Here is a 21,006-nt window from a genome sequence, read left to right on the forward strand (position 1 = left end):
AGCTCCTTGTGGATTCGACCAGAAGTCTCCAGCCTCCTGGTAATGTCACAGTTAAGTCTGAGAGTGTGGGGACTTTGGGACTTTTGGTTTCAGCTTCACTCTGTTGCTGATGTTTTTACTGTGGTTTGATGATTCTCAGGTCAGATGCTGGACGCCTGAGCCCTGGCTGAAAAGTCTTGTTTCAATAACTTTTCATATTTCACATTAATGGTATTTGTACTGATCTGTTCAAATTTGTTATTTTTGCAGATGATACAAATTTATTTTGCTCTAGGGGAAATTTAAAAAAATTTTTGCACGGTGTTAAAAGGGAGCTGGAAATTCTCAAAACTTGGTTTGATGTCAATAAATTGTTTCTTAATACTGAGAAAACTACGTTTATGGTTATTAAATTACTACTAAATTCCTCAGGGTTGTGATTGATCATAAACTAACATGGAGACAAAATTGATTATATCAAAGAAAAAATATCTATATCTAAATCAATAACAATTCTGTATTAAACCGGGGGATATACTAAAGAAAAAGACCTTGTATTTAATTTACTGCTCACTTCTACTTCCCTATATAACTTATTGTGTGGAAGTGTGTGTGTGTGTGTGTTGGGGGGTGGGGGATTGACCTTTAAAACGAGTAGTTTTAATAAGGCTGGTTCCTGTGATCACACTGATCAATTTTCTGAATTCTCATGCTGGAATTTAATTATTTTGTTTATTATAAAATAATGTAAATATTGTTCAGAGTTAAAACAAAGTCTCTCTGTGTATAAAAGTTTTTTTTCAATTCTGACATGAAAGGTGTTTGTAAGTTTAATGTACAAAAAGATAAGATGTTTCTATTGTTGAGGTTAAATTATGGAACGATGGTGATATAAATTGAAAAATGAGTCATTCGCTTTTGGTTTTCAAAAGAATGGTTTACAGTTACAGGAGTTATTTCTGATAGTTATAAGTATGAATGATTTTCTTTTCTTTTTAGTGGGTAGCTTAATTGATAAGAATTTTGCTTCAGTCTGAGCCTGTTCAATGAAACTCATGTTTGACCTTTGTGCAACAGGCTGTGCAAAGCTTCAGTACTCCTGATATCCCATGATCCCCCAGCGATCCGTTACCAGTCTTCTTCTTCACTGATAGCACATTGCTGAGTTTCCTGTTTATACAGTGTCCATGTGCACAGTAACAACAAAACAGGAATCCTCTTGTGAAAAATATCATTCCATGGCCACACGCGTGTCCAACAGCGGTCAGAATATCAAAATCCACATCCATAATTCAACATCATTTGCTTTATTTGCAGTATATAAAACAGTCATTCACTACTCAAAAAGGAAAGAAGAATGAACAGAGGTGAACGTTTTTCCTTTGTGTTGCCATTTACGTGTGAGACTTCTGTCGCTTCCAGAACCTCTTGACCTCGCTGTGTCCCTGCGGCGTCACCACCATCACCCTGTGAGCCACGTCCTGCCACACCAGACAGCCCAAACCCTGCACCACAACAACTACATTAAACAGCAGCAGATACAGCATCAGCACTTCACTGACAGGGATCTCATTAAGGAGGTCCAAAGGCAGGAACAGCTGGAACTGCAAAAGAGCTGATGATTATGTCATGAGGCCGTAACAGAGCAGCAGTGAGTTGGAAAGGTCAAGGAGGTGGAGGGACTGCATCGTTTTCTAGAGCTTGCTGCTGAAGGCACACAACACATGGACCTGGATAATCCCTGCAGGAATTACTGTGTCATCATAACAGCGACAAGTGATAGCACATAGAAGAAGAACAGGATATACATACAAACAGAATAAATGAGATTGGGTGGGGTTGGGGGTGGGGAGGTTGAGATACCCAAGGAAAGGAGATCACTTTTTTTTATGCTCCAACACTAAAACATCCACCACAGTATGCTGAAGGAAAACTATGGTGTATTACAACCTGGTCTTATTTTTGTAGCTGTGGTCATCAGTTCTATCAGTTCTGACAAAACACAGGTCGTTACAAATCACAGGTCCAACAGGGTAAATAAATAAAAAAGACTACATATATGTATATATAATCTTAGAAATGTATGTGGAAGAGGAATGAATGAAGGTTTTAACATTAGAGAGTTTTTTGTTTACATCTTAAAGCCTATTAGATTTTAATTCTAAATCCCGATTGGTGCACTGAAGTGAGTGACATCACAGATTTCAATCAGACCATCAGTGACCTATGGTGTCATCCTGGAGGAGACCCCTCCCATCTAGATAGACATGTTTGATCACTCAGAACAACTTTGTATTGATCTGCAGTGACCCCTCAAACCATGGCAGCAAAAAAGCCCCCCCCCCACCCCACAACAGAACAGAGCCAGTGGTCCCCTCACTGTAGGGGTCCAGCATTCAGCATTCTCTGTGGACCAGTGTCTCTAGTGTCTCCACCGACCTCTCACGTGTGGATCAGAGGCAGCGTTAGACTGTCTCGTTGTTCGACATTTTGACAGAGTCGTAAATATTCTGTCACGATCAATTATTACCCGTCATTTTAATTTGAATTTCTTAATGATAATGAGACCTATCCTGTTTAACAGCATTACATTTTCAAACACAGCTCAGATTATACACTAATGAGGGTGTGGGGAGAAAAGATGAACAGAGACACCAGCCGTGCGTCACTTTTCATATCAATATGAAGCAGGTGAATTTGGTTTTTTCACAGTGACAGTGGAGGAAACTAAAACACTGCAGCCAACGTGTCTAAACAGGCAAATATGAATGATTCAATTTTACTGAATTAGACAATTGCAATTAGAATATGAACCAAATATTTTCAAGAAATGAAATCAACCTAAATTGACCTGTTGTATCCTGAACTCAAACCCTCCTCCATGATATTTAAACTGGGTACAGGCATCAGACTGCTGCAGGGCGACTGTCATCAGGTTTTACATCTTTGCCTCAGACAGACGACTTCCCATGGCTGTTGTAATTCTGTTCTGAAGGCTGAACACACAGACTAAGAGGAATTCAGAAACCACCTGATGATAAGCCATCTTTGGAACTGTGTAACCTCACCCGGATCAGGGGAACTGGGGCACCCTCCTGGTGAGACCTGGGAGGGGAGCTCACCGGCAAGCGTGCGGTGACCAGGCAGTGGCCCATGGGGCCTGGTCTGGCACAACCCAAAGAAATTACATGGAGCCACCTCCCTATGGGCCCACCACCCGCAGGGATAGGTGTCGGGTCGGGGTGCAATGGAAGCTGGGGGGCAGGTCGGGTCAGGGACTTGGAACTGTTGCTGCTAGAACTTTTAGCCGTCTTGTAAAATATATACAGTGCATATATATACAGTCAGGCTGTGCTGTTACTTATTCTGTAAAACACCCTGACGAAGGCCCTCTGAATGAACTAACCGGGGGGTTTGTTTAAAAACCTTTGAACAGTTTGTATTTTTGCCCTGTAAGACCGGTTGTTAGTGATGCTGCCCCATGACACAGAAGTTACTTCCTGGTGAGTACAATGTTATCATACAGTGGGGCAAAAAAGTATTTAGTCAGCCACCAATTGTGCAAGTTCTCCCACTTAAAAAGATGAGAGGCCTGTAATTTTCATCATAGGTACACTTCAACTATGAGAGACAGAATGGAGGGAAAGAATCCAGGAAATCACATTGTAGGATTTTTAATGAATTAATTGGTAAATTCCTCGGTAAAATAAGTATTTGGTCACCTACAAACAAGCAAGATTTCTGGCTCTCACAGACCTGTAACTTCTTCTTTAAGAGGCTCCTCTGTCCTCCACTTGTTACCTGTATTAATGACACGTGTTTGAACTGGTTATCAGTATAAAAGACACCTGTCCACAACCTCAAACAGTCACACTCCAAACTCCACAATGGCCAAGACCAAAGAGCTGTCAAAGGACACCGGAAACAAAATTGTAGACCTGCACCAGGCTGGGAAGACTGAATCTGCAATAGGTAAGCAGCTTGGTGTGAAGAAATCAACTGTGGGAGCAATTATTAGAAAATGGAAGACATAAAAGACCACTGATAATCTCCCTCGTCCTGGGGCTCCACGCAAGATCTCACCCCGTGGGGTCAAAATGATCACAAGAACGGTGAGCAAAAATCCCAGAACCACACGGGGGGACCTAGTGAATGACCTGCAGAGAGCTGGGACCAAAGTAACAAAGGCTACCATCAGTAACACACTACGCCGCCAGGGACTCAAATCCTGCAGTGCCAGACGTGTCCCCCTGCTTCAGCCAGCACATGTCCAGGCCCGTCTGAAGTTTGCTAGAGAGCATTTGGATGATCCAGAAGAGGATTGGGAGAATGTCATATGGTCAGATGAAACCAAAATAGAACTTTTTGGTAAAAACTCAACTTGTCGTGTTTGGAGGAGAAAGAATGCTGAGTTGCATCCAAAGAACACCATACCTACTGTGAAGCATGGGGGTGGAAACATCATGCTTTGGGGCTGTTTTTCTGCAAAGGGACCAGGACGACTGATCCGTGTAAAGGAAAGAATGAATGCGGCCATGTATCGTGAGATTTTGAGTGAAAACCTCCTTCCATCAGCAAGGACATTGAAGATGAAACGTGGCTGGGTCTTTCAGCATGACAATGATCCCAAACACATCGCCCGGGCAACGAAGAAGTGGCTTCGTAAGAAGCATTTCAAGGTCCTGGAGTGGCCTAGCCAGTCTCCAGATCTCAACCCCATAGAAAATCTTTGGAGGGAGTTGAAAGTACGTGTTGCCCAGCAACAGCCCCAAAACATCACCGCTCTAGAGGAGCTCTGCATGGAGGAATGAGCCAAAATACCAGCAACAGTGTGTGAAAACATTGTGAAGACTTACAGAAAACATTTGACCTCTGTTATTACCAACAAAGGGTAAATAACAAAGTATTGAGATGAACTTTTGTTATTGACCAAATACTTTTTCCACCATAATTTGCAAATAAATTCTTTAAGAATCAGACAATGTGATTTTCTGGATTTTTTTTTTTTCAGTTTGTCTCTCATAGTTGAAGTGTACCTATGATGAAAATTAGAGGCCTCTCATCTTTTTAAGTGGGAGAACTTGCACAATTGGTGGCTGACTAAATACTTTTTTGCCCCACTGTAACTCGTAAAACTGATGCCAGAGTTCCAAAAGTCATGCAAATAAGGAGTCCACCAAACCCAAGATCAAAAGTGCAGAATAATATATAAACACAAATGTCCATATACTTCTGGCTACACAGTGTATGTGTGATTTTAGCAAAATCAATGCTGTGGTCCTTAAAAATCCATGAATAAAAATGTGCAATTGTAGCATTAACCTGGTGTAAACTGAATATAAAATCTGTATAATACTGATTCTAAATTACACTGATGAGCCAGAACATTATGACCACCCCAGTCTATTATACTGTTAGACAGCTTCTGAAGGTCCCTGTGGTTCTGGCACCAGGACGTTGTCTAATATATCCCAGAGCTCCACATGTGCTGTTGTCAGGAGATGATCAACGCTGGTCGCTTCCACTGCGAGTGGCCGTAATGTTGTGGCTCATGGGTTCATATTATTCAGTTAAGAAACAAAGTCCAACCTGAGCTCTGTCTCGCAGCACCTCGAAGTCCGCCTGGGAGAGGAACTGGTTGTAGAGCACTCCTGAAGGAGACACGGACATCAACAACACACAGACGGCTGAGAAACATCAATACTCATCCTCTCTATTACAACGCACAACAGCTGCGACAGCTCAGCTCCATCAACAGAGCGAGGCCCACATCTGTCAGTCATCATCCTCAGGCAGGACCAACAGAGACACAGAGACACACACACACACACACACACACACACACACACACACACACACACACACACAAACACACTCCTCTCTTCACTTAACTGACTGCACAAGGAAATATTTTCTATAATTTCCACAGCACTAATTCAATCACTACAACAGCAGCGTCATGCCACACTCATCACTCTGCTGAGAACACTGTCTCTTTTTAATTTGAATACTAATTAGTCGCTTCCACGTGCTGTGTTTTTCATCACTGCAATGCTGCTGTCAGTCAAACTTCACACGTCCTGCACATGCTTCGCATTTTGGGCTCTGTTCTATCAGTCTGAAGCTGGCGGTCCAATAGACCAATCACAGCACCATCTCCCGTTCCCTTAAAAGCCAGGCGCGCTGCACCTTGATGGATTGTTATTATAATGGTGGAGTTACATTCTATTTGTGGTCAGTTTATCACATATTGTGACTGACCAGGTGGAGTCCAGTCCTGAGCAGTGAATCCAGTCCTGACACAAGCAGCAGCTCTGTGACTCAACGCTCTGCTCACAGCTCTTGAAGTAACAGAACAAATCACAACGTTAGAAATATTTGTTGTGATATAATGAGAAGTGTGAACAAATGTTCCATTCATTATGAAACTGAGTGTATGCGTGTTGTGCGCCTATGTAGGTGCATATTTGCCAGGAACACACTGGCTGCATGGCTGCATGGCTGCATGGCTACATGGCTGCATGGCTGCATGGCTGCATGGCTGCATGGCTGCGTGGCTGCATGGCTACATGGCTGCATGGCTGCATGGCTGCATGGCTACATGGCTACATGGCTACATGGCTGCATGGCTGCATGGCTACATGGCTGCATGGCTGCATGGCTGCATGGCTACGTGGCTACGTGGCTGCGTGGCTACGTGGCTGCGTGGCTGCGTGGCTGCGTGGCTGCGTGGCAGCGTGGCTGCGTGGCTGCGTGGCTGCGTGGCTACATGGCTGCATGGCTGCATGGCTGCATGGCTACGTGGCTACGTGGCTGCGTGGCTGCGTGGCTGCATGGCTGCATGGCTGCATGGCTGCATGGCGTGCGTGGAACGTCTTGGTTTTCATTTTGGCGCACGTGTTAACAGGTCATGTTAACAGAGCGACACACTGCAGCTGTGTGATACGCTTGTCTCACGTCTCATGGCTGCGTCATGTGATGTAGAGATTCGTGTCTCGCCTATTTTTCACATGATGCCAGCAGAAACACAGAGAAAAGAGCTGCTGATGTCATAGTGACATCATAGCAGCAACATCACATAAATAAACATATTCCTTCCACTATAGTTTCTATGTCTAGGCTGAATCTGAATATGACACAGTAATGAAAAAATATAATTATATTTTTAACCATTTCAGCAGCTGCATGAGACGTTTTAGTGACGTTTTCTGTGGGCACAGCAGAGAGGTGAGTGCGACACGACTCTGGCGTCGTAGTGATGAAGAGTTGGCATTGACAGCAATTTAGACCAGGAGCAGCACAAAAAAACACATGCTACTAAAATATGATTAAATATTAGAAAATAAAGGACCTGTTCCCCAGGGTTACACCCACACCCACAGACACACACACACACACACACACACACACACACACACAGAAAAACAAACATGCTCACCCTCTGTGAACTGCAGCCGATCTCTCTCCAGCTCCCACAATCTGATCTGATCCGTTATGGTTGGAGGCAGCACTGGGGTCTGCAGACGAGATGGAGGATGAAGACACAGGAGAAGAAACCAGTGATGATTAATACAGCCGAGTGTGGCAGGACAGGTGGGTGTGATGTACCTGTTTGTGCATGACGGAGTGAGCTCTGGTCCTTAGAAAGTGGATAATCTGTAGAGGGTACAAAAAAAAAAAACACTTGTTACTTTATATTAGACGTTTCAAAGAAAAACCGGTCCACACGAACATCTTCCTCATGTGCACTCATGTTTAACACACGTGTTGCTGGGACCTACATCAGTGCCAGCAGCTTAAAAAAAACAAGCATGATTTATTATCTTCTGGTCAGATATTAAGAAAAGCTTCTGTAAACACTGTACAAGACTGAGATATGTTTGTGATTTACTGGAATTAGCCTACATCTTTACCAGCGTAATGATTTTAAGATCCTTTTATTGGTTTTTTAAGCTCTTTTAACGGATCTGCTTTTATCCTATGAACCTTCTGGAACCCTCAGGTCTTCTGGTCGTGGTCTTTTAATAAACCAAAAGTCAGGTCTGTTTATTACTGTGGTCCATGTCTGTGGATCAGCCTCCCTGAAGATCTGAGGGCAGCAGAAAGTGTTGATATTTTTAAAAGCAAACTCAAGATCTACCTTTTTAATCTGTTGTTTTATTGAATTTTATTGATTTATCTTTTTCTATTTATTTATATATTTGAAGCTGTTTTACTGGTTTATCCTTTTATTCCATGATTCTTTTCTGGATTCTTGTCCTTTTAATACCTCACTTTTATTCCTGGCTATTTATTTTATTTCTACGTTTATTTCTGGTTTTACTCACTTCCGAACATCAGCTCTCTTTTAGCATTTTATTATGTTATCTTTACTATTTTGTCTTAATTTTCATTTGATTTTTAATATCCAACCTCTTATTTCTGGTTTTACTCACTTTAATACATCTCCTCTGTTTTCGTATCTTATCTTGATCATCCGTCGTTATCTTTGCTTTTCAGTCTTCAGCGTTTCCTCACTTCCTCTTATCATTATCTTATTCTTATTGTTTTTATTTATTACTTCATCATTTATTGTTCTGTGTGTAAATGGTTGTGTGTGTGTGTGTGTGTGTGTGTGTTAGGGTGGGGTGGGGTTTGTTTTTCATTACTTTTATTCTGTAAAGCACTTTGTGTTACATCGTTTGTATGAAAAGTGCTGTACAAATAAAGTCTGACTAACTGATTAATTACTGACTCACTAAATTCTCGTCACTATAATCATGACTCTGAAGGACATACGTGACGAAGGTCTGTGGACCTGAGACACTGTAAATAAATGAGCATTCCTCTCTGCATCCATGATCTGAGATGCTGGATGAACTTCCTGCAGCGGAACATTGGCCCACTCCTGGCCCTGACACAGATAATACTTACACCCAGAAGCACCTGGGCTCCCTGAAGAAAGCAACATTTTTTTCTTTGTTAAAAAAAAAGAAAAAAAAAAAAAGAAAAGAAATTGTCTGTGAAAACGTCCCCTGAGAGGCAAGTGGAAAATATATTTTTGAGTTAAGTATTTAGTATTAGTAAATTAGTATTGTTTTCACTTGCCCTTCAGGACTTCTGTAAACTCACCCCCAATGTTGAAAATGATATTTTGCAAGAAAAACAGAAAAACATCCAAAATATGATGCTAAAATATTCAAAAATGAAACAAATATTTCAAGTCCCATTCACTAAATTCTAAGGAGTTCATGCAGATGAAAGAGGAAAGAACATATCGGACGTGTTTGTAAAAGGTTAATGAAGATGAAAGCTTGTTCTCTGATTCATCCTTCCTCTTATTTCAGTCTGTATTATAGTTTGATCAATCCATTTATCAGTTATTGTGATATCGTTGTCCTTCACACCTCAATCAGATCATTTTCATCTAAAAAAAGGTTTTAAGAATGATTTCAAACTCCACTAGTCAAGAGCCATCTGCACCTTTTTTTTTTTTTAGGAAATGTTATTCCGCAAGTACTCTTCTAACGTGAGTCATACTTCCAATCATCCTTTTGTTTTCTTTTTTTTTTTTTTAAATGACATTTAGAGTTCTTCATCTCTTGGATTCACTCAGTACAACTGAAGTCGTCATCTCCTTTAATAACTTTCAGTCAGGCTGAGCTCAGTAATACAGTCAGACGTGTTTTACAGAGTTTCATATGTGTCATAAAAATGATGCCACAGTTTTCATAAGATAGGTATAAATATGTATTAGTGGACATGGGACAGGTGTACTGGTGGGTGTGTGCAGTCGTTGAGTACCTGCTGTGCAGTGATGCCGTTGGCGATGGCCTGTTGCACTGACTCCCTCGTTACCTGAGCCACCACCACGTTGGGAAAGCGATACAGCATTTCACTGAAGAGAGCCACCAGAGCGATCTGAAGTTCTGAGTCTGGAGACACACACACACACACACACACACACATAATCACGTGATCTGAAACGTGAGATAAACTACAAGAACTGCCTCCAACAAGTCCAGCTGCAGTTTACATCCATGTTTGTATGTAGTGAAGGAATTTATTAAACTATATTCAGTTACAGCGGGAACACACTGCCTGCGTTGTGTGAGCGAGGCGGCTGACGTCGCTGATCAGCTGCAGAGACTCACGTGTGTGTGTGTGTTTCTGCTGCTGCAGCTCTGTCTCTCTACATAGAGTTTACAGGTTACTGGAATGTTAATAAATGAATTTCTGATTTATTTTTTTTACTTAAAACGTCACTAAAATGTCTCTGTCTCTCATGGAGGCTCTGACACTGACAGGAGCACCGACCTGCGGATGAGCCGTGACAGATCTGTTTTACCAGTTTGCACAGCGGCTAGCAGCTCACTCTGTGTGTGTGCTCTGTAAGTGCAGGTGATGACATCACTCTTTGTAGTTGTGTGCGTCCTCAGTCCGAGCAGAAAGACAAACTCGACTGGCAGTGGAAAAGGGCTCAATCGGCTTTTATTAGCAGGTTTACCTGTGTTTAAAAAACCTGCTTGTACCTGATAATGTTGGTGGAGAAAAGGGAATTCGTGTGCAGCTGTGCAGTCTTGTGTTTCTATTGACAGGAGTGAACCACAGACAGCTGGTGTGAGTCTGCCAGCCCGTCAACAATGGTCTCATATGAGCAGGGACTGGAACATTGTGTAAAATGTATTATCAGTGTTAACACGCAACACAAAAAGCTTCAGTGTTCAGACATACTTGTGTAGGCATAGATGCGATAATTGGTTTCCACCACAATGAAGCCAGCATCTCCAGTACTAGGAGTGGAAGCCAAGTTAGAGGAGGAGGAGGAGGAGGAGGAGGGGGAGCTGGTCGTGACCCCCGCTGCCAGAGTGATGGCCAGCCTGGTGGGGTAGTACCGCCTCGACTTCCTCTGTTGACAAAAGACAGATGTATTAGAGGAAACTAATATATTATATCTCCATTTGGTGTAGCTAAGCTGACATCAGCCATTCCAATTGTTAAATTCAGTCTCATACACATACTTTTGACCTATTAGTGCCAAAATCCACCAGAGAGATTAGTTTAATGTAAAATGCGTATTGTATAACACTTGCAAATTTAGAAGGGAGGGGCCGTATATCTAAATATTATAACATATTGGTAGCATAAAGCACTGAATCAACTCTAGATAACTTAAATGCCTGATGATATACAAGAAGACACTGACGAGGCAGATCGGAATAGTGCTTACAGACAGTAAAGACTTAAATTACTTCAATACAAGTGGCTAATGAGAATGTACATAACTCCAGTCAAGCTCCATCATATGTCTGCTAATATTCCAGATGTTTGTACTGAATGAGTGGAAGAGAAAGGTTCTGTACTTCATTGTCTGTGGGAGTGTCCAAAGACGTTACAGGATGTTTGTCAGAGATGTTTAATATCAAAATGGAACATATCTGAAGGACTTTATACAAACATCAAAACAGACTCAACTCGAAGCCAGCAGAGCCCCTGGACTGTGTTGGTGCGGATGCTCCATCATTGAGAATGAGGAGCTTCAACTCTGGAAGCCGAACATGAATATCATAAAAGACAGAAATGTATGCCTGAGCTGAGAGGAAACTGCGAACAACTACAGGGAAATGTTTTAGTTTTATTTGTATTCGATCTGATATTAGTGCAAGTTGAGTGTGAGTGTATGTGGTTGTGTGAATATGTGTAATGTGGCTATTTTTTTTTTTTTTTTATCCCAAATTGTTGTATTGTTACTGCATGTTGCAATCTGAATGGGATGTGATAAGAAAATGATTATAAATATATTGGAGAAAAAAAATATATGGAAATATATTTTCTGAAAATTCAACTAATCCCCACCGGATCCTTCAAACGCTCACAAGCCTTTTACTATTTTTATGGTCAGTACACTGTCCCGCATTAAATAATCCAAACCAGGACTAGTAACAAGATGAATCCCTCAAAAGTATATTAAAAAAAACCCTGTTATGCACATAACACGCATGTTTAAAGCTAGATTATTTTCATTTGGATCACAACACAAACTGAACCTCCGGTGCCGAACAGCACGGCACAGATACGTGCACCGTTACACCCCGCGTTAACGCCGTTGAGTTTTTTTCAACCTTAACGCAAAAGATCATAACACAAAACGTAAAAATATATCACATTTTTTCAGAAAAGCTGCTATAAATTCAGCAATATTCACAAAAAAACCTTGTGTGTGTACAGAGACAGTTAAAAGGTCATTCCACCAAAGATGAGCTCACTCAGCCTGTGACCTGAAGAGCTCTCAGGTCTGAGAAAATAACCCCTACCATGTCATAGTGATGTCATCGGGATAAATCCCAGCATGAAGGAACCTATGTTACAAAAGTGTGGATCTCAGGATGGATCTCATGAAGATCAACTATCAAACTTCATTCTGGGAACTGTAGGATCCAGGAATGTGACTCATACCAGGAACTAAAAGTCGCCACATCTTTGCCTGTGCTGCTTCCATACTGCTTCTACTTTTTTAACACGTTCTAGAGGTGAATGTGTATCTAGTGGGACTGCAAGTACAGTTTTGTTTATACCATCGCTGTGTTGCTACCGGAGTCACCCAACCTCCCCATGAGGATCATCCGTCTCTTCTCATCTGAAGGAGACGATGGGGGAGAGGTGCTGACAGTATTTTTTCTCAGTGCCTCACCTTCCTCTGGAAGACCAGTCCAAACTCCCGCAGGTGCTGCAGGAAGGTGAGTAATGACTCGCTCATGCCCTCCACCGAGTAATCCTGAGGCACACAGGTAACACACGGTCAATAACAACAAAGAAGAAACTAAACAGGATTCTTTACCACCACCCCCCCCCCCCCCCCCCGAACTGCATTATGATATTGTTATGTTGCTTTTCAGCATGCACACACACACTGCACTCTGAGGATCAAATAGATGCAAACTGCTGTGCACTCACTCTGCCCAGAGTCGAGAAACTGAGCTGGAATAAGAATGACAAGATCTCCACCAGGTCCATCCCTCTGGACTGTAAAAGACAAAGTATGAAATATACATAAATAAGTAGATATTCTCAAATAAAAGCAGGTACTCAAATAAATAGAAAACATTGCTGGGGAGAGGGAAGTCTGGACTACTTTGCTTAACATGCTGTCAACACGACCTGACCTCGGATAAACGGAGAAAAATGGATGGATTATTAATTTGAAAATCTTATTATTTCATTATTTCTTTTTTACTGTGGCCGTTCTGTGTTGAGTTTGCATGTTCTCAATAGGTGTGAATGGTTGTCTGTCTCTGTGTCGGCCACTGATAGACTGGCGACCTGTCCAGGGTGTACCGCGCCTCTGGGATTAAAAAAAAAAAAACCTTAATTCCCTCCTCAATGGAAATCCTGGCTCTGGTTCCTAGGCAACTGTTAACAAAAATGATGGGTGAATGAACACCTTTGTAACAACTCAAAAATGTGTAATTATGTTCATGATTAATGCTTAATAATGATGATTATTATTAGTGTTATTTAAAAGGAAGGTTCTCATCAGAGAGGAGAAGCTGGACATAGTGTGTAGTTATTAGGCCTGTTTCATTTTTTTATTCATGTGGAACACTGAGCTATTCAGAGCTGACAGAACCAGAACCTGCCAACCAAGTTACAGGAATATGGTCACGACCTTACAGTGTTGAATAATGGCCAGAAGTGTTTGTGCAGAGCCTTATGATGTCACAGTGAAGTTGGCCCTGACCCTGATTCTTTTCCACACACTGGACATTGATCAGTGTTTACACACGACCTTAAGAAGAGTCTGCAGGTTTTTCTTCCAGTCAGTCTCTGCATCAGTCCACGTCGCTGACTCGAGCTCTCACAGCTTAAAGCTCTCACAGCTAATCAGAGTAATGACAGGTTATAGAGACTCTGGAGTCTGGTGGATGGATGATAATCTTCAGCTTGTTTAAACCTCATCAGGTCAAAGCAACAGGCGAGACACAGGTACCTGAGCAGTTTTGAGGTACTGCAGGGTGAAGTACCACAGCTGAGAGGCTGTGTCCAGTAGGAGGAACTGGAAACCAGCTGAGGTGATGTACGGCGCTTCTCCTGCCTCACTGACAAACAGAGCAGATGACAGGACAATATATATATATATATATAATTTGGTTATTAACACTTTATAAATAAACAATAATAAACAAGAATTGTGACCAACATATGTGCAGCTGAGTGCAATAGTCTGCATCGCCTTAGACCCTGGGTGAAATCTACCTCTATTGTACAGTCCCATAATCATTTAAATATGTTTCCCCTCTGAGGAGCTTTTATGGTAAGACCTCAATGTTAAAATAGCCGAGGCCATGTATCTTAAACAGTAAGCTCAAAAGTTTACATCCTCTTTGACAAACCCTCTGGGTAATTAACTTTGATATTTAAAATCATGTATCTGATCTTAAAAAAATCAGTTAGCATTTAATGTTTGATGAGCGGCACCAGGTATGTTCAATACAGTGCTGCAGAGATGATTTATTTTTGTAGTCCAACCCTGAAGTCAGTGTCACCCTGGTTCCCTCCACAAAAAGCCAATGGGATTTTTCCATTGGCTTTTGGATTATTAGAGAAAAAATTTCTGATCCTGACAGGTTTAGTTCAGCAGGATCATCTTCACTAATGAACATCACTTTATGATGTTTGAAGCATAAATACATTCAGCAAAAGTAAAAAGCTAATGCTAGGCTATAAACCAACGACACCATGGTCACATGACTTCAACACCACAGTCACATGACTTCAATGTCACCACCATTAAACTTTAGCTTGTTTAATTTAGCTCTGACCTCTTCTACAGAGTTAAATGTCTTGAACTTGTGTTTTAACCACAGACCTTATTTCAGCCATCTAACCAAAAGCAAATTCAAACTATATTTACCACCTTGTGGTTGTACACCTCTGCCGTCACGATCTCTCTGTGTTTTTGAAGAACATTAAGATGTCACAGTGAAGTTGACCTTTGACAATTTAGATATATTTTATATCTCTTCTCTTTATTCTATCCTAACTGACATTGGAACTAAATTGTGTCATAATTAGTGTATGAATTTGTTATGGCCAACCGCATGTTCTGTGAGGAAACAGTGACCTTGACCAAATTTGATGAAATTCCCTAAAGGTGTTACTGAGATATGGCGTTTACAAGAATGGGACGGACGGATGTAGAGACAGGCTAACGACCCGAAAACATAATGCCTCTGGACCTGGCTGTCACTGGCGCCGAGGCATAAACCCAGAGGCTTCAGGACGAGGGAACCAGAGGTGCTACAATGCTGCTTATTTCCAGGTTTAAGGACTCAGTCCTGCAGCACTCTATTAGGCCTGCATTTTATATTTGCAACTGGGTAGATCTCCAACAACAAGAAGGGAAGCAGCTGTCAGAGGACCTCAAAATGAAACTGGCAAACTTTCATTAAGCTGGGGAGGGATACAAAAATACTTCAAAGCATTTAAAGATATCAGCACCAACTGTGAGGACCATAATCCAGAACTGGAAGAAACATGGACTCCTACCAAGGAGCAAAAATGTTCAAAAATGTTCAAAGTAAAATAACTTAAAGAGCGGCAAGGAAACTTGCTCAAGAGCTTGGTAGGAATCCAGAGCAAACAGCAGGGAACCCAAAAAAGCCAAATGTATGGTGGCCCTGAGAGCTCAAAGCACTGCAACTTCAGAAAACACAAGGAAATGGACAAAAGACAAACAAATCCAGAAAACATCTTCAACTACATGAGTGCGTTCCAGCGGGGTTCATCACTTTTTAGCGTCCCCTGGAAACACTCATGTTGCGTTGTCAGTATTTGCAGCTCATGTGTTGTCATAGATGGCCTTCAGGACCACCGTACAAATGGAATAAAAGTCATCATCCACAGTCAGAGGCAGTCTGCACAAGTCTGAAATGTTTGGGAGAAAAGCAGGCAGGCAGCCATTGCTTACCTCTAAACACAAGGCAGCAGACTCGGAGGACGCTAAAGAGTTTTGGAACAAGATTATGTGCTCTGATGAGACGAACGTCAAATTATTCGGTCATAATTTGAACAGGTACATGTGGCGAGAAAAAAAACTCTGCCTATTCCCACAGTCAAACACGGCGGCAGCTCGCTGATGTGTTGGAGGTGTATGTCTGCATCAGGCTGTGAAGCTCTGCATAACGTGGAAGGAAGTACGGATGCAACCCGACATCAACAGATTTTAAAGCAAAGCCTCCTTCCGCCAGTCAAAGAGCTCAAAATAAAAAAAGGCTGCGGATCCTTCAACAAGACAACGACCCAAAGCACAGAGCAGAGTCAACTCAGGAATGGTTTTAACAGAATAAGGTGAGAGTTGTGCCATGACCTTCCAGTCTCCAGACTGCCAAGCAATCTGGTAGCCTTCAAATGACACCAGAGAGGATAAAAAGCTTCTGAGAGGGAATCCAAAGAGGTTGGAGGAGGTTATAAAGGCAAAGGCAGGACATACAAAGTATTAGAGAAAATTTCATAAAGAGGGATGCAAACTTGTGGACTGACATAATTTTCATTATTTCACTATCGCTTTCTTTTCATACACTCTTTTAATAATGAAGGAACACTTGTACCAACTGAATGTGTATCAAATATTGTACTGATGAAAATGATTGTTATTTCAAAGGGGATGCAAATTTTTACAGTGTAGAAATAATCATTAGTAGTAGTTGTATTAGTAGTGTGTACCTTTTCATGAGGCCTGCTTGAACCAGCAGCTGAGCCAGGTCCTGGCTGACAGCGGCACTGGGAGAACCCACCATGAAATGCAGAATGACCTCCCAGCGCTCCATGGCGTAGCGGTCAAGACTCTCAATGTCCCGTGCATGGCGGTCAGGACCCAGAGTGCTGCCCTCATCGGCCCACGCCCGGCCCCTGTGTGTCGACACAGCAGTGGAGTCTTTTACTTGAAACAACAGGTGATAGTCGTAGCTGCAGTTCTGCATTTCCATCTCACATTTGTCTCGTTGGCATAAAAATAAAAAATAACAATATCTATGTGATGCATTTTTATATGATATGTTGCGACCATATATGTTAACAACATATATCTAATTTATATATATATATATAAGATTATTAAAACAACATACATATAACAATTCTATATGTTTATATATGTTTTAGTTATCAATTTTAAGAATGTCTATATTCACATTGTGGGAAAGTGGCCTCAGACTTCTGGACTCTACTGTTTAAAATATCAACAAATACTGACAGGCTGTGGGATGGATATCTATGTAACATATGTCTACATAACAAGTATACATACATATTTGCATGGGCTACACATAGTGTATATGTCAGTGTATGAAAGTCATATATGGAAATTCTATTAAACAGCATATATTTTATTTGCATATGGGTAAGAAGCAAGTTAAGCCAAGCATTAGCAAGTGTGTTTGTATAAGCATTAAACCATTTAACCTTGTACTACAAACTAAACTAAATGTCCTCTGTCACAGATTTGAGTGCACAATACCTGATGTATTTATTTTTTAATTTTTTGTGAAATGCACAGTTTCTGAAAAGAGAGTGAGAGAGAAGACTGCTGCTGCCCTATGATTAAACAGTGTGTTGGAGGGGAGGGGACGTACCCGCCGAGCAGGGCTATCCTCAGGTTGTCTTTGAACACTGGATTTAAAATGTATCCCTGCAGGCCACCCTGCAGCTGCTGACTGTGCCAGAGGCGGAGTCCTGCCAACACCGAGACACATTCATCATGATCCCTGCAGGTAGGAGCCAAAGACAAAAAACAAACAAGTTACTGAACTGGTTATCGCTCTGAAATGTGAAGTCCACTGTTTTTCTCCTGCTGAATAGATGATAAAAGAGCTGCTGCCCCCGAAGGAATTTCATTTACTGTTTCACTTTCACCTTAATAATGTTCAAGAGGGGTTTTCACCCTTCAAGAATACAATTCTGGTGATGACACTATCTCACACATAGACAGAGTCCGTCATTACACCTGACAGACCAATCGTGGCTCGGGACCAGGCAACAGTATGTAGGATTCAGTGCAGCCAAACAAACAACAAATGCTAACTGATCCAGCGTTAAGCCATTCAACAAAGAGAACTTCCAGCTAATATTATCAAGTCAACTTAAGCCAGGCTTCAAGAGTAAGAGTAAGGTAACCACACACTAGTCAACAACATCAACAGTATAAATTGTGCTCTACTGTTTGTACCAAAGTAGTGTAACCATGCCTTCAAGACCTCTGGCCACTGAAGCAAGTCAATGAGCAGAGCCTTGCTCTTCACACACTCAATTACCACTTTATTAGGCACACCCAAGAAAAACTGCCGCAGTCAATACAACCGCCCCACAATGATCCTACCTTAATGACACTTCTAATATTCAGTGTTTGTCAAAACTGCTTTAGAGAGGTGTTGATTTAACTTTAAGGTCATGTGGACTCTGTAGATTGAAGTGCTGTGTTTTACTGAGGTGTTGCCCTCACTGATATTAAGTATGATGTGATGGACTAAATATTAGAAACACCTCTCAGTATGACACAACACAATTCAACAGCAGCACAAACCTCAACCTCAAAAATAGTCATAAATGTGAATCAGTGCCTCTCTAAAAGCTCCCTATAACTTTCCTGAGGGTCGAAATTATTGCAGACTGGTTGTATTAAGCCTGCATTAGTTTGAGCTAGGTGTACCTAACAAACCGGCAACTGAGTTTACTTGGATATATGAGTTAGGTTAGTAAGTCACAGGGACATGTCCTTAAGCTTAAACCTGCAAAAATCCTGTTCTTCAATGAAGGATGAAAAATGTTGATTTAATTATGATTTTGGATGAGAAAGTAAGTATCACAATTTGGTTTTCACAATAACAAGTTAGAAAAATGTGAGAATATACAAGGAATAAAATAGGTAAACTTCAAAGAAGAACCAATCTGAAGTTAATCTGCGATGCAATAAACAATAATAAAACACGGTATTTAACTATTAACAATGACATTATGATGGGAATTTGAAAATATAAAAACTTTTTAAAAATGGAATACGTTTATAAATCATACATGTTTCAATAGCAAACAGGAGGTAACAGCAAGCTTTTAAACAATACAGCAACAACAACTTTGCGCACTTTGAGTAGAACCCTCCCCAGTGGTGCGCTCAACTGCACAGTCTAACCATCACTCATACTACGAGTGTGGAGACAGAGGAAACACAATGTAGAATGCAGTGAAATAAGTAACAATGCAGGAACACATAATTTAAAAAAACAGTGCACTTTAAATAACACTGTCAAAATTTAACAATTGAATCCTTTAATTGTATTTTTTTTTTAACTAAATAAGATGGATTAACATGATCATTCTGTGTCAGCCTGGAACAGAATAGGACAAAGGGACATGGGATTGTCATAATGCAGGATTATTGCATTAATGTGATAAAGTGTGTTGATCTGTCAGGAACTGAATTCACTGGATCAACCAAGGACAAACAGACAGTATTGAATGTGAATCATTCATGTTAAGGCTAATGTGTGATTGGTCAGTGCTGGCACTGATACTGCTCTGGTGTATTACGTCAGAGCATCCTTACACTGAACACTTTAGACTGAACTTTTTGGTTTTTCTAACAGCTGTCAGATTTAGTCACAGATGGATGCTGACATAAAAACAATTCCATAGACGTCCACACAGTAAGGCATACAGATTTAAATTTGGGCAAAGAGAGGGCACTGATATCAGACTGGTTCTCTGTATCAGCGGACACCCTGAGTTGTGGTAATGTAATCTGGATCAGGGAGAAAAAGATGGATCTGGGACGACTTGTTACGGTATGAATGACAGAAACCTGTCAGGTTTGGGCAGCAGGAGCGATGCTGACACATAACACATTCATTACAGAGAACTAATGTGGATGTAAATGAAAAAGAATAATCACCAGAGGCCATCTTGATGGGATCACACCAGTCACAACATCTGTCAACAGTCAACATATTGACATGCCAACCAAGCCCGTGTGTGTCTCTGTGTGTGTGTGTGTGTGTGTGTGTTTGTGTGTGTGTGTGTGTCAAACATCTGCCAAAGTGCTCAAAACCACCTCTGTGGTAGTTCCTGTTACAATAGGTGTCTCTAGGACCACATTTTGCCATGGCACACACCCGCCACATGCTGGCAAGTCTGCTAATAAATAAACTAACTGAGTGTCAGTGGGGGACCAAAGTCAGTGTAATGAAGGCATGACGAGTTAAGTGACTCACTTATGACTGTCTTTTTTCACCCACAATGCCACTGCTGCCTGGGGCAGGGGCTGATCCAGGAACAGCATACGCATCACATAATTCTTGGCCAGTGAGGGGAGTTCCCTGTAGAAGATCAAACACAATATAAAATAAAACTATGCATCACAATCCTATCATGTGTCATATGTCATAACCACAGCCATCATACCTGTAGACAGCCAGACATGTTGCTGGATGGTTGTACAGTCTGTCCAGTATGTCAGGACTCAGCTCTCTCAGGTATTCATGCAAATTCTTACACTGCAGCTGGACACGCAGCTTCATTATCTACCAAAATAAAGAACCACATCATTAGATGCTGTAACGTGCGGCCCCCCTGATAACGTCGTTCATACTCACAAGAGCAGAACGTCGCACCAAATCCCCTTTAAAAATCTAGCAAGCTATTGTTGCTTTGGTCATCTCAAAACAACCGTAGTGAACTTATTATATTCGACTAATGATTTTTTATTCTTTCGATCAACTCTTTCCTTCGGCATACATATATATTCAACGTTTAGCTTTTATTTTGAGTGTGTTCCGAAATGTCATGTGAAATGTTATTTGTTCAGGAAGTCACTGACAACAAAGAAAGTACCGAGGACAGAGGTGTTATTTACCGTGAGGGTTGATTTGAAATATCGAGGAATTCCCGGTTTTGAAATTACTCTATAGTACAATATAACTGCATTGTTGACATCAGGTAGTTCTGTTTCGCTAAGCATCCATGTTTCCGGCACAGTGAACGTTCCAGATCATGTGACCT

General features: G+C 41.3%; 1 protein-coding gene across 1 annotated transcript; it reads right to left on the reverse strand.

Moving 5' to 3' along the window:
* Nucleotides 1-1,270: 1,270 nt before the first annotated feature.
* On the reverse strand, nt 1,271-20,981 carry gtf2h4 (general transcription factor IIH subunit 4). Its single transcript, XM_022744140.1, has 14 exons — nt 20,861-20,981; nt 20,410-20,528; nt 20,220-20,324; nt 17,589-17,720; nt 16,681-16,866; nt 13,946-14,054; nt 12,913-12,981; nt 12,650-12,733; nt 10,693-10,867; nt 9,763-9,893; nt 7,588-7,635; nt 7,418-7,496; nt 5,569-5,630; nt 1,271-1,484 (listed from the first exon to the last, which is right to left on the reverse strand). Exons 1-14 carry the CDS (start codon nt 20,963-20,965, stop codon nt 1,374-1,376), a joined length of 1,515 nt encoding a protein of 504 aa, XP_022599861.1. The 5' UTR covers nt 20,966-20,981; the 3' UTR covers nt 1,271-1,373.
* Nucleotides 20,982-21,006: the final 25 nt, after the last annotated feature.

Source organism: Seriola dumerili, unplaced genomic scaffold (genome assembly GCF_002260705.1).
Source record: "Seriola dumerili isolate Sdu_G_001 unplaced genomic scaffold, Sdu_1.0 BDQW01000078.1, whole genome shotgun sequence".
NCBI classification, from domain to species: domain Eukaryota; kingdom Metazoa; phylum Chordata; class Actinopteri; order Carangiformes; family Carangidae; genus Seriola; species Seriola dumerili.